The sequence below is a fragment of the Diplotaxodon limnothrissa genome, linkage group LG17 (genome assembly GCF_057381915.1).
Source record: "Diplotaxodon limnothrissa isolate DT_005_m linkage group LG17, D_limnothrissa_male_GT1.1, whole genome shotgun sequence".
In the NCBI taxonomy this organism is placed as follows: domain Eukaryota; kingdom Metazoa; phylum Chordata; class Actinopteri; order Cichliformes; family Cichlidae; genus Diplotaxodon; species Diplotaxodon limnothrissa.
The window spans coordinates 13,152,437-13,165,288 of record NC_140612.1 but is presented as its reverse complement, the minus strand read 5'-3'; the positions used below and the strand labels follow the sequence as shown (position 1 = coordinate 13,165,288).

General features: G+C 42.1%; 1 protein-coding gene across 3 annotated transcripts in view; it reads right to left on the bottom strand.

The window, feature by feature from the left end:
- Window positions 1-8,010: 8,010 nt before the first annotated feature.
- The window catches only part of LOC146614690 (carboxyl-terminal PDZ ligand of neuronal nitric oxide synthase protein-like), a 230,441-nt gene continuing 225,599 nt past the window's right edge, over window positions 8,011-12,852 (bottom strand). For all 3 annotated transcript variants that reach the window (XM_085376753.1, XM_085376754.1, XM_085376755.1), the window contains exons 11-13: window positions 11,750-11,946; window positions 11,417-11,541; window positions 8,011-9,133 (exon numbers count right to left, since the gene is read on the bottom strand). In XM_085376753.1, coding sequence (XP_085232879.1) covers window positions 8,494-9,133; window positions 11,417-11,541; window positions 11,750-11,946 — 962 coding nt within the window. In that variant the 3' untranslated portion in view covers window positions 8,011-8,493. The remainder of the gene's footprint in view (window positions 9,134-11,416; window positions 11,542-11,749; window positions 11,947-12,852) is intronic.

Sequence of the window (12,852 nt, the reverse complement as noted above, 5' to 3'; positions counted from 1 at the left end):
TAAGTATCCAAAAATAATATGATATAATTCAATTCAGTTTTATTTATATAGTACCAAATCACAACAGCAGTCACCCCAAAGCACTTAATATAGTCTGCACCCTTATAGGTAATGTGTAACTGCAATATAAGAAGCATCTTCTTGAAAGGTAAACACTACCTTTCAAAATACCAACGTTATATTTTCTTGTGTCTTTTTCTTTTAAAAACCTGGTGATTAACTGACTGGAACCCCCCAAAACACCAAAAAACATAAGTAATAAGCTGTACTATCAGGGACTGCCATGATTTTTATTATGAGTGCACATAAGCGTAACATCGTAAAAAAGAAAACACTTGAATCTAATGCTGTTTCATCAGTGTGATGTTCATTCAGCAAACATCTCACTAAAATGCAGTTTAGGAACTGTTTGTTCACTTACACTGAATAACAAAACATTTCAATAAGCAATAATCTGCGAACACCAGGGACACTTGAGAACTTTGGAAGAACACTTCTGGTGCGCTGTTGTGTTGCAGTTGCTTTTGTTAAGAGCAACAAGCAGCTTTAATGGGGACAGTTTTGGTTTTACAGTGTGGCTAAAGCTGGTTTGAGGCTTTGTTTGCCTGACAGGGGCAACAGAGTCCTTTTCTTACCTCTCTCTCTCTCTCTCTCTCCCTCTCTCTCACACACACACACACACACACACACACACACACACACACACACACACACACACACACACACACACACACACACACACACACACAATAAAAAACTTCAATCTTTTCCCATGCTGATCAATAAACGTGATAAGAACTCTATCCTGCCAGTTGGCAGTGACTAATGGGTTGGAAAACATGTTTTCTCTTGAGGGTCGAGAGTGCTGCCCACATATGAGAAACACACAGAGGATGAGAAAACTTTTGTACGTGTTCAGCGTGATGAGATCCCAGACAAGTTTGTTCACTAACCACAAACGATCCAAGCCACACTGTGAGGACCTGGTGTGTTTGTAGGCATAAAGAAAGTCAGAGATCAATGGCTTAATAACAACACCAGAGTTAATATTCATCAGGGTGTTCTCAGGGGCCAAGCTTTGGTTGAAATGCTAAACTGGTACAATGTTTTTAAAGGTACAGTGTGCAAAATCTCACCACTAGATGTCAGGAGATTGCAAATTGCAGTCAACCAATTCAAGTCCATGACTCTAACTATGGTGGCTCCTAAAGGACAAATACACAAACTGTTAGCCAGCGTTACTGAAACTGTCTGTTTTTTAAGTCTAACATAAGCTGACATTATGTTAGCAATTGTGAAAATAGATAAATGTTTTAGAACCGTGACTTCAGTTCAAGAGATAAGCCTTTAGGTGAGGAGGTGAACATGAGGGTGGAATGAGAGGAGTGGTGATGGGGGATAAAGACAGAATGAGAAAGACGCGTCATACAGCTACAAATGTTAAATGATCAAAAATTGTTTGAAAGAGTTTGTGAACTTTAAATTAAAAGTAACATATAAGTCATACTACGTGTGTGGCCATTCTCTAACCACACACATATCCACATTTAGGCAGAATATCCATCTCAGTCCATCTTAGTTACTGTATTTAAAATGCTGGGGCAATGTGGCGGCTTCCACAAACTGATACCTGCTCCCATTTACTTTTAATGGATTAATTCTAAGTTTATGAGAAAACATCAATTTGTTATGCATTAATCAATGTATATTTACGAGTAAAACATTCTGGTTTTCTATTAAGTCATCTTTAAAAAATTACTGACTGTGCCTTTAAAGCCAAGTAGCACTAAAACACCGGTCACATCATATACTATTACATAATTAACTGACTCAGTTACTGCTACCTGACTTAGAGAGGGGCAAGGGTACTTTACTTTTTTAGATCATACAGTCTGAGTGTGGATATAATGGAAAACCAGGGAATGGGCTAAATGGACTGGTAGTTACAGAAGTGATTGTTTACTCTGAGCACCTGCTCACAGCTGATTTCAAAACACCAAGACTGTGATGGCATAAAAATATTCAAATCCAGGCTTTGTGAAAGGACTTTACAAATCAGCGGGTGACATAATGCTTGCTACATCCTTTTTTTCCACTGTAAAACAAAAAGAATGAACTCCTGCTGTGGCCTCACAGGTTCAGTGCTTATCATTTCCTAACTACTTTCCTTTGCGCTGCCATGATTGGTAGAGGCAGGCCGTGCGGAGGTGTGTGTGTTGGATCCAGGTGTGGACACAGGCGAGGAGACAGAACTAACTTTAACAAAAGGCGAGCCTTTATTATGGCTGATACAGGGGGCAACATAAAGCAGCACGGGCAGTGGCGAAACTAAAGTAGAACCTACACTGGGAAAACTAAACTAAGAAAACTGTGACTTAACTATGACAAAGTAGGAAGACTGGCAATGACTATGAGCAGGACCTTGTGCAGAGTGCATGATGAAACACATGAATCACTTACAGGAACATGAACTGCACAACAATCCTGAAACCCATTAACCTGACATGACATGAGGGATGTAACACAGACGACGTGACGCTGACAAAAAGAAACACGGGACTTAAATACACTGAGGGATAACGAGGGAAATGAGACACACAAGGAGAGCACGGCTGGGAGTAATCTGACATGACAAGACCAAGGGGAAGCGAGACTCAATACATTGACATGGGACACAGACTTTCAAAGTAAAACAGGAAACATAACAGACGCAGACTTGACTAGGGAATACAGCAGACCATAGAACACAGAAACAGAAACCAAAAGACTAGAAAAGATAAACTATGACAAAATCAAAATTCAATAATGATACAAAACTCAAAACACTGGGTCACCGACCCAGGACCGTGACATGCGCAGGTTAACTCAATACAAAGACACCCTGCCACCCCATCACTGGCTCTGGACCCCCATGTGCCACCTTATTTGAAAAATCCTAGAAAAGCTCCTGTTTAAAACTACAGTTAATAGTTGCTAAGAATATACAATAGACATTTAATGCACTGTTAATAATGAGTTTACTAATATCTACCCTCTGTTCAAGAAGCTGGAATCCCCCAGGCTACAAAGTAAAGCTATCCTGGAAAAGGTCATCTTCATAGTCAGAAGGCAGGACGATTTACACCGACTACTCCTCCTTACAAAAATGTCTCTTAGCCTACTTGTAGAAAGAATTTGGCTGTTATTGTGGCACAGCTGTGCACCCTTTCATCAGTTTGACACATACCTCTTCATCACAGGGCTGGAGTCAGTGAGCAAACTTTTCTGATGTCCTAGCAGCAAGAAGCATCTGCGAAGACACTGCTCGTTTCATCAGATAATAGAACAGCCTGTATTACATATCATATTATGGCTTCACGCTCACTATGGGATTTATTTTTGATAATCAATGTGAACATCTATTCACTTTCACAACGCTCTGAAAGGCATTCATGGAAGAGCTCATTTGTAGAAGCAGCAGCTTTGTTCTGTCTGTCCTAATTTTCTTTTCAAATCTCTCCGTGCCTTGTAGACCGGCTCATACAAATAAGGCTGTGATGGAAAGAACATACTGTGGATGTACTCATGAAGGCTCAGTCAGACCCAGCCTGTGCTTTGGAGCACAATGCGGCAAACTCACAACATAGGTGTCTATGAGGTGGACTGCACTATAGACAGTATATAAAAGATTGCCATAGCCACTGGGATATCACAGACTGGTTTCAGACTTTGTGTTGTTTTGGAGGCATAACATTATCTTTTTGGATGCAGCTATGCTGATACTAGAGCCAGAAGTGATCATAACTGGACAACACAGTTAGTAACTAATGCTAGCAAGGTTGTTTAGCATGCTGCACCAAAAAAAACAACCAAATTAGCTACAGCTGCCTGTGTTAAGATGCCTGTCATATTTTGTATTTTAAATACATAACGGCGGTACATGTATTCCGTTACTCCCCAACACTGCTACCAAGTTGCAATATGTGAAATATAAGCTCAAGCTATGCAGAGTATCTCAGCTCAATCTCAGTTTGAGTAACTACATAAAAATTAATCTTTCGAGAACAACCGCAGCATGACCTTCGTTCATACTGCTGGGGGCGCTTCCTTATACAAAACTAGCTGAGAAGCTCAGCAGGACACAGCAGAGAGAAACTTGTTGGGTCGAGAAACTGCACCCAGCTATCTCGCGCCCTAGATGATTCATTATGCATGAAGGTCTGGGTTCTTTTGTAGAAAATCAATAAGTGCATCACGTCTGAATTATTAAACAGCAACAAGACCTGCACACACGTCTGAGCTGACCGGTTGTTTACACCAGGGGTGGCCAGTGACCAGGAGTTTCACGAATTAGGACAAACATAGATGAATTAAACATCAGAGCGGTTTCCGCTCTAGAATCCCCGCCACCGCCACGCCTCTCAGAGCGTATGATCCATCAGAGTAAGGACACACGGGGGCCCATCGACGCTGACTGATGGAACTGATAAGGATGAGAGCTCTGTGCAAGCAGTCACTGAGTGGCAGGCGTGAGCCGAAGGAAAGACAAAACACAGACTATTCCCAGAACAAATGATGAAGAAAAGGTCTTGTTAAGCTTTGAAAAAGACACAGAAGACAAAAAGTGGTTCATGATTAAGTCTATTTTCAGATTTGTTTTCTCAGAAGATTACAGCCATTGGAGGAATTATTTCCCCACTTAAAAAAAAAAAAAAAACTACATTAGGAGGATAAAAGGCAAAAAATTATTGAATCATTTTGATTTTTCATTATAAAAAAAGAGACACAGTCACATAATTTGCAACAGTTAAAGCAGAATTGCTAAAAGGTCCCAGTCTTCGGGCTTGTTTTGAAAAAGCCTCCACGTGCAGCACTCAGCTTCCTTCATTCATCATGTCTGCTGAAATCATGTCGACCAGCGTTGAAAAGACAAAAGCAAGACACGACGTCACAGACAAAGGGTAGTCATTTTCTTCCTCTCCATTTATCAAATTCTGCAGCAGCTAAATAACGCAGATTGCCTCTGACTGTATATCAAAATAAATCTCTTTCCTTCATTTGTTAGAGCAACAAAGTGATTAGCATTTTCACAGAATTTTCAAAAATAGCCTTACAACATTTCCATAAAAAGTACACTGCTCCTCCTTCATCAGCAAATAAAAGAATTCAGCTTTTTAGTGTTTGTGTCCTCGTAAAGCTGCTCGTTTGCATTCTCTGAACTAATGATCGCGTTGCATTGCTTTTACCTTCTGACTCAATCCGAGTGGCTGTTATCAATCCGTTCCTGCGTGTTTGTTAGATCACATCAAAGCCTCTCTGATAAGTGGTTCATCTCCGTGCTGAGAGACACTTGGCTTATCATCGGCCGTCAGGCTACAAGTTACAATTTTTATTTTAGGGTGGTTTTTGTTTCATTTAGGGACCGATGAGCTCTACATAAACATGAAAAAAAAAAGAGTTTTGGTCGTTACTTGACAGATTTCAGTTTTTCTGAGCCATTTAAAGTGGGCAGGGCTTCTGCTCACGTTTCATACAACAGATTTATATTCTTGGACTCTACTTCAGAGGTTTTGTAATATTTGCTGTTCAAGAAAATCCTCATTTACCTCATGCTGGTGCAGCTCATCAGGCCAAACACAAGCCCTCCCCTCACTTTAAGCCACATTCCTTCTGACTGGTTGCCTCTCACAAACAGTAAGTTTGTACAGTAAGTGGGTGGGACTTAAATGACCATATTAGGGATACCTGACATCATCAGCCTTAGCTATCCTCTATAACAAACTGCTTTGGTTTAAGAAACCCATTTTAATAATGGTGGCTATATTTTCCCTGCTCATGCTGTACACCAGTGTTTGTCAGTAGTTATGTTTTTTTGTAATAGTAAATGATACTTTTTCACTCTTGCATCTACCTAAAAGGGTCAGTTTACACATTTTCTTTTTTCTTTTTCTTTTTTTTTTAAAAAGCTACTTTTCATTTCCACCTGTCATCTGCCACTCTCACTTCATGAGCAATGCTCTGGGTGCTGAAAACAGCAGAAAATCTCCACAGTGTCTTGCAGGTTGCTTGTTAAAGCTAATGGGACAATTATGTTTTGTGACTTGGGTGAAATAACTCTTTAATGGGAGACATCAGCTGCTTTATTGTGGTGGTAGATGGCAGTAAGACCAAGTCAGAGAGAGACAGACTGAGACAAAGCTTCCTTTATCTATTTCTCTTTAGCTCCAACATTCCTCTCATTCTGCCGGGCACGACCTGACCATGACCAACGCTGGCTGTGCCTCTGTCTCGCTGTCCTCTGGGAGCTCTTTGATATTTTTAGTGTATCCCTACAAGGACAGCAGGTCACTCACTGAGGCCACTCGCAGAAAATGGGTTCTTTTCAGTGTCTGGGCATTGGGATCTTTGTGTTCACTTTCCACAGTTCAAAAGTCCACTTTAATCCACTCGCACAGATCTGCAGAACAGATGCTCACACAGTAGTGTTATAAAAATACAGCTTTGCTTGTGCTACAATAACCATGGCAACTTGATTGTGCTACTCTTACAGTGATAAAAAAAACCCTTTCTGAGTCAGAAAGTTTCAAATGCGAACTGCTACGACAAAGGTATTAATACACAGGCTTTGGGTTCTTTTTTCCAGAGCCGATGAAGTGAAAGTAAATGAGAGAGATTCTCTTCTGCAGAAATCTTCGCTCCTGCTTTCTCACTAAAATAATGTGACAAAAAACAGCATGTCTGACTGAGCCAATCGCTTCTGTCTTTGGTCTGTCACTTAATGATCTGCTCAAATAAAAACGCACCTCTTTCATCTCTTTCTGCTGACAGCTAATTATCCTGCTCCTCCTCAGCTCAGAAACAACTTTCCAGCAGCCCTCCCTCCAAAAGCTGCCCGTCCCTCCACCCGTCTCTCTTTCGACTCTCCATCAGGATTTTGTGGAGATCACTGGAATTCGCTTTCAGTTCAGCCACAGCGGGAAGATGATTTTGGAAATCTTTATCATGTTGGTGTTTCAGTTATGGTCAAATTATGAGCCTGGATCCAAACACACAGCTCCTTCGCCTTCCAGGCAATCAAATTTTTATGGTACAAACAGTTGCTGAGTCACAACAATTCTGCAAAGATGAGTGGTTCAAAATTCCTCCACAGAGCTGTAAAAGACTCATTGCCAGTTATTGCAAACGCTTAATTGCAGTTGTTGTTGCTAAGGGTGGCCCAACCAGTTATTAGGTTTAGGGGGCGAACGCTTTTTTACACAGGGCCATGTAGGTTTGGATTCCCGCCCCCCTCCCCGAGCTTGGTTCTGCCGGACGTTACGTCTCACTCAAGTGCTTTCTCATCAGATGTCGTCTGATTGTTGGGATTTCTCTCTGTAATTGTAGGGTCTTCACCTTACAAGAAAAAGCGCATCGAGGTGACTGTTGTTGTGATTTGGCGCTATATAAATATAACTGAAACAAAAGTTTAAGTGTGTTCCAAAAATCCATTTTGGAGAAAGTTCTCTTCCAGGTTGGCTCAAGAAGGAACAGGAATCATTTCTTTAGGGTGAAGCTGAGGGTCAAAAGGCTTCGCCCTCCTGCAGTAGAAAGTGCTGCGTGACATTTCATATCGACTGAACTGAAAGGAAATTCCTCGCTAACCTTTTCCATCTTACACATTCACATCCTTTCCGCCTCTCCACCCCTCACTTCCGTCTTCTTTTCCCGAGCCTGCGCCTAACTCCTAACACTTGAGTTTTATGTTAAATGAGTCTAAATGTACATTATATTGCTGTATAACTTTGAGCTGCAGCAGCGTTTGTATGATTTATACCAAAAATGCAATGAAATGTCCCTTTAAATAGAGCGAAAATATCGTGGTGCTAAATACAATAGTGTTTTATCTTAATACTGATAAAATAATATAAAATTTAATGTTTGTGGTTACACTTGCCAATAACTGTCTGTAACATTTTAGCCCATTTAAAGGATATTTCATCTCACTTAAAACATTCATTGTTACATCATCATTACATTACTGAGGAAGGCATGATATGTTAGACACCTGATATACATAAGAAATACACAGTGAATAAATCAGAAGCATTAAAAAACTGCACAAAAAAGAGTCCCGCTTATTTCCTCTGTTGCTGCTCATTCATTGTCTCATGCTGGTCAGTTTTTGTTTTCATTCATTAACAAGATTCTTGAAGCGCCCAGCTGACCTCAGATCAGCCGTGTTAGAAAGCAAGGCGTAATTACCGTGACCTTTCAGCTAATCGCACATCCGGAAATCAGATTAAAAAAAGATAAAGAGCCCTCGGTTCTGGAAGTACGTGTTCTCTTTTCCTAAAGTAAAGCCCAGAGAAGATCGAGTTGAAAAATTGAAAAGTGGCAGTGAATTTTTGATTTGCAGTACTCGCTGCAGTCTGTTTGAATTACCTCCACACACATTTCTGGGATGGACACTAAGAGAAAAACTTCAAATTCTTTTTGAAATCTACTGAACTGGTTATTTGGCCGCAGCTCTGTGTGTTACTCAAACGACAGCAGGTCTGGATGGTGCTCCATGTCTTCAGTGCTCCCTCCAGTGGCTTTGCTACAGGGGGCGCCATTCCCCAGCAGGACATCCTCGCCCAGGCTGATGCGGCAGGGAGTTTTGCCCGAGCAGGGAGTGGAAGCCAGCCGCGAGTCTGGCCCCGGCGCCTTCTGCCAGATATCGCATTGTTTGGCTTTGGACTCCAGAGGGGGATCTTTATTGATGAGGTCTGGTACAGAGAGCTGGAGCTGGAGCCTGTGTTCATCCATGCCTTCATCAGAGCTTCCCACTTCTACGCCATCCTCTTCTCCACCTATCACTGTATCCACGTTGTCATTGATCTCAGCTGTCTCAGAATCAGCTCCGGGTTTCCTCTCTGCTGGGCCCGATGGCCTCTTTTCCTCCTCCTTTCCCTGTTGCTGCTCCTCCTCATTCCTTATCTCCTCCTGAGTGATGGGGGATGTCTTCTCAGGGGAGGAAGGGAAAGAGGAAGAATCCACAGGGTCGGGGGAGGAGACCACGGGGTCAGAGGAGATCATCATGTCCTGGGTCGTCTTCAGTGCTCGAGGGAGGCGCTTCTTCCCCGATGGGGGTGGAGGGTCCAGCCGAGGGAAGGAGTCAAAGGAGGTGATGTGGCTGGAATAGAAGAGAGGAATAAAGGTAGGGGGAGAAAAGGGAAAATGGAGATTAAGGGAGGCAACGAAAGACAGACAGAGAACGTTTAAGTGGTGACTACAGTTGAAACTTCTGCCATATGCTGCCACAAAGAAGAAATCGATTCCTAAACATATTTTATGCTGATGAAGTTTAGCTGCTTGAATTGACCAGAGCTGTTCAAGCTTAAACAGCATGTTTACAGCCTCATGACTCCCCTTGGTGGTCGTCATGGCAGATCATCAACCTGCTTCTCAGCCTATCCCCAGCATCTATCCCTCTGCATGCCTTCCTTCACTACATCCATGAATCTTCCCTGCGCTTTTCCTCTTTTCCTCCTTCCTGGCAGCTTCATCTTCAACATCCTTTGTCCAAACAATCTAAGTCTTGCCTCTCTGACTTTGTCTTCATACCGCTCGATCTTTCCTGTTCTCTCCCAACAGAAATCTTCAACTCTGCCACCTCCAGATTCAGTCTCTCTTTCAGTGGCACCCTCTATAAACCATAAATCATAGTGTAGCAGGTCTACTACCATCATGTAAACCTTCCCTTTCACTCTCACCACTATCCATCTGTCACAAATTGCCCCTGACATTTGTCTCCACCCATTCCACCCTGCCTGCACTGTTCTTCACCTCTCTCGGGCACTGTCTGTTGCTTTACAAAAACAATTTAGGCTCTGATAGATGGTTTCCTCCTTCATAACAACGTTACGTTGTGTAAAACATCCTAGAACTGCATTTGGATGCAGATAAAAGTAGATGACCTGTCACAGAGCCTACATACAGGAACAAACACTGAAGCTAGGGTTTGTAATAACTAAGGAAGCAATCCATACATAACCCATATGTAATGCTGCATTTACAATAGGCACAAACTATTCAGGCAAAGAAAAAACGCAGCAAAATGAACTTCAGATTTTGCAGTCGGTACACATTAAAACTGTGGGCGGGACTATGACTAAACATGTCAAGAAAAATTGACAGCTAATTGGCTGATGGCCCCGCTGTGCAAAATAATAGAATCCTGTCAGGGGCCGTTTTTTGCATCAAAGAACCACCAATTGTTTCATATTTTAACTGAATGAAACTTTGTCGAACAAAAGCCATCCAAAGTTTGCATGCCGCTTCAGCTGATAGAAGAATGAAACCTGGCAGGATGACTCAGACTTCAAAGCTGCTCTTGCCTACTAATAAGAACAAGCTGAGTGACGGAGGAGGAAGGCGGCTGGAGAGAAGCTACAAGAGCTTAAACCTACATTCGCTCGTGTTCGGAGCTCCTCACTGAGTTCAGTGAGTGAGCGTGTTTACAAAAAACACTCTAAATTCTTAAGCTGTTCCAGATGACGTCAGCACGTAATCCTGTAGCTAGAGGCCAAGGCGATCACAAATTATTACTGTTGTGTGACCTTTCACTGCAGCTGACAGGTGGAGACAGTTCAATAAGCACTGCTGTGCTGTCTGTCCTCAGAAAATGCACCTTTTTGTCACAAAAACAGCATCTTTAACATCAAAAACCCAAGAAAAAAACATAAACCTTGTTAAGGAGGTCAGAGGCTTTGCAGGACTTGCGTTGTCTGGGGAACAGGGGAAGGTCCTGCGCACCTCATCGCATGCATTCACGTTTCAAAAATGAGAAGTGAGTCAGCTATAAGTCTGCCGAACCAGCTGGTGGTCCAGAACAATCTTTAGATCGCTGCTAAATGAAGCTAAATCTGTTCTGGGTGCAGCGAATGGAGATAAATGGAACCTGAGCGGCTGAAAAATGACTTTTACTCGGCCAATCTTCAGGAGAACAGACGAAAAATCCTCCAAAGTACGTTTATGAGAGTACATAAACATGTCAAATCGGCATATTCAAAAAAACAAAAAATAAAATAAACCCCCTGAAACTGAAAACGTCAAAGTGAAAAACTGGCTTATTCAATTCCAGGCATCTCCCAGGCACCTCTGATGTATCATCATTAATTTAAAGCCACATTTCACAGGAAAAATCGTAAATTATTCACCTTTTCTGACCCACAGCCCAATTCTGCAGTGATAGATACGTCCTCTGCTCAGTATAGGTAATGGAATATTTTTGAATAAATTAAGATAATGTCTTTCAGTGGGTTTATTAATTAATTAGACGTGTGGAAAGGCCTCCGAGTTTCACATATTCATCCTAAAATCTTTTGACGTAGAAGCCTGTTAATTATTTGGGGGGAGCGGTTTGCTCAGTATTAAGATGAAGTATGAATGTGTGTGTGGATATGAGGGTGCATACCTGCTGGCAGCAGTCTCACTGAGTTGCTCCATGCAGCTCCAAACTGCACCAACATTCTTGTTGACCTCCGTGACCCCAATGTCTCCGAGGTTGCTGGGCTCTTTTCTTCTTAGCAAGTCATTGACCTGAAAGAAGGCGAGACGAGAAGGAGAGAAAGGTTTAACCTTTGCAGGTAGTTTTGATACAAATGTTTATCGGCTCAGCTGAAAGAATAAAAAGAGCTTAAACCTGCGTCCCTTTCAATAAGTCACACTATATGAGCTTATTTCAAAGGGTAAAAGAATACAGGACCTGCTGAGCTCAATGTCCCGTTTCTGCTTGTGTCGCACTAACCTTTGCCCCGACTGCCTTGCCCAGGTTAATGGCATTTTTCAGCCTCTGCTGTCCTCCAGAGGAGGGCGAGTCCACGCAGCTGGACCCCGGGTTGGAATTAGTCGTCGCCGCGGCGCGCCGGGTCGAGGACGGCCCTGGCCTCGAGGTCTGGGGACTCTGCTGCTGCGCAATGGAGTTCTCAAACATACTTTGATCAACTGTTCACAAAAGAAAAATGGAGAGGGAAAGAGCAGAAAGGGAGAGAGAGAGGGGTAGGTGAATACACAGTAGGACTTCAAAAAAAGAGCATGTCTGCTTTTAAAAGAGCATGCTGCAAAGCTGCAGGCCTTTCAAGTCTTAGGCAATACTGGTGGGATTTTTTACTCTGGGATACACTAACTTGGATCTTGAGAGAAAACAAAGAAATATTCCACTGAAACGAACACTTCTGATTGGTGTTTTAAAAAGTTCTTTTATTTTTTCCCCCTTCCAAACTACTGGGCAAACTTTTCTAACCAAATTCATCTTTTGTAGAGTGTTTCTTCAAACATGTCACGTTCTTATGACGCGCTCTGCAGCTTTGCATTGTAACACGACGATTCAAAGGTTTTTCATGACAATGCATTTACATGGGAGGGATCTAGCTGGCAAAGCGTAGTAGATCCACTGATATCACAGAATAATACATAAAACAATACAACAACAAAATAACACCACTGCAGCAACACATGCACAAACATAGGCGGGAACGATCAAGCAGAAAAATACAGGATGAGAAAAAGCAAAAAACCCAAAACAAAACAAAAAGGCAGCTCAGGTTCAGTCCACTTAAGACAGACGATCTTACCTCTTGGAGAGAAATAGTTCTCGGAAAGCATTCAGTAAGACACAAAGTATCAGATATCAATCATTGTACTAGTCAAGCTGTTTCTGCTTAGTCATACAGTACTGCTACAAGGGGACACTTTGGGGAAGGCAACAGCTAAAGAGCACAGCTGCAGCTGTGTACGCATATCTGAAAGGTACATTGTCTTCATCAGATAAATGTGGAGAAAATATAGCTATTTGGAATCAGATGGCGTATCAAAGGGTAACCTTGACTTCTCTTGTGCACACACAAATAT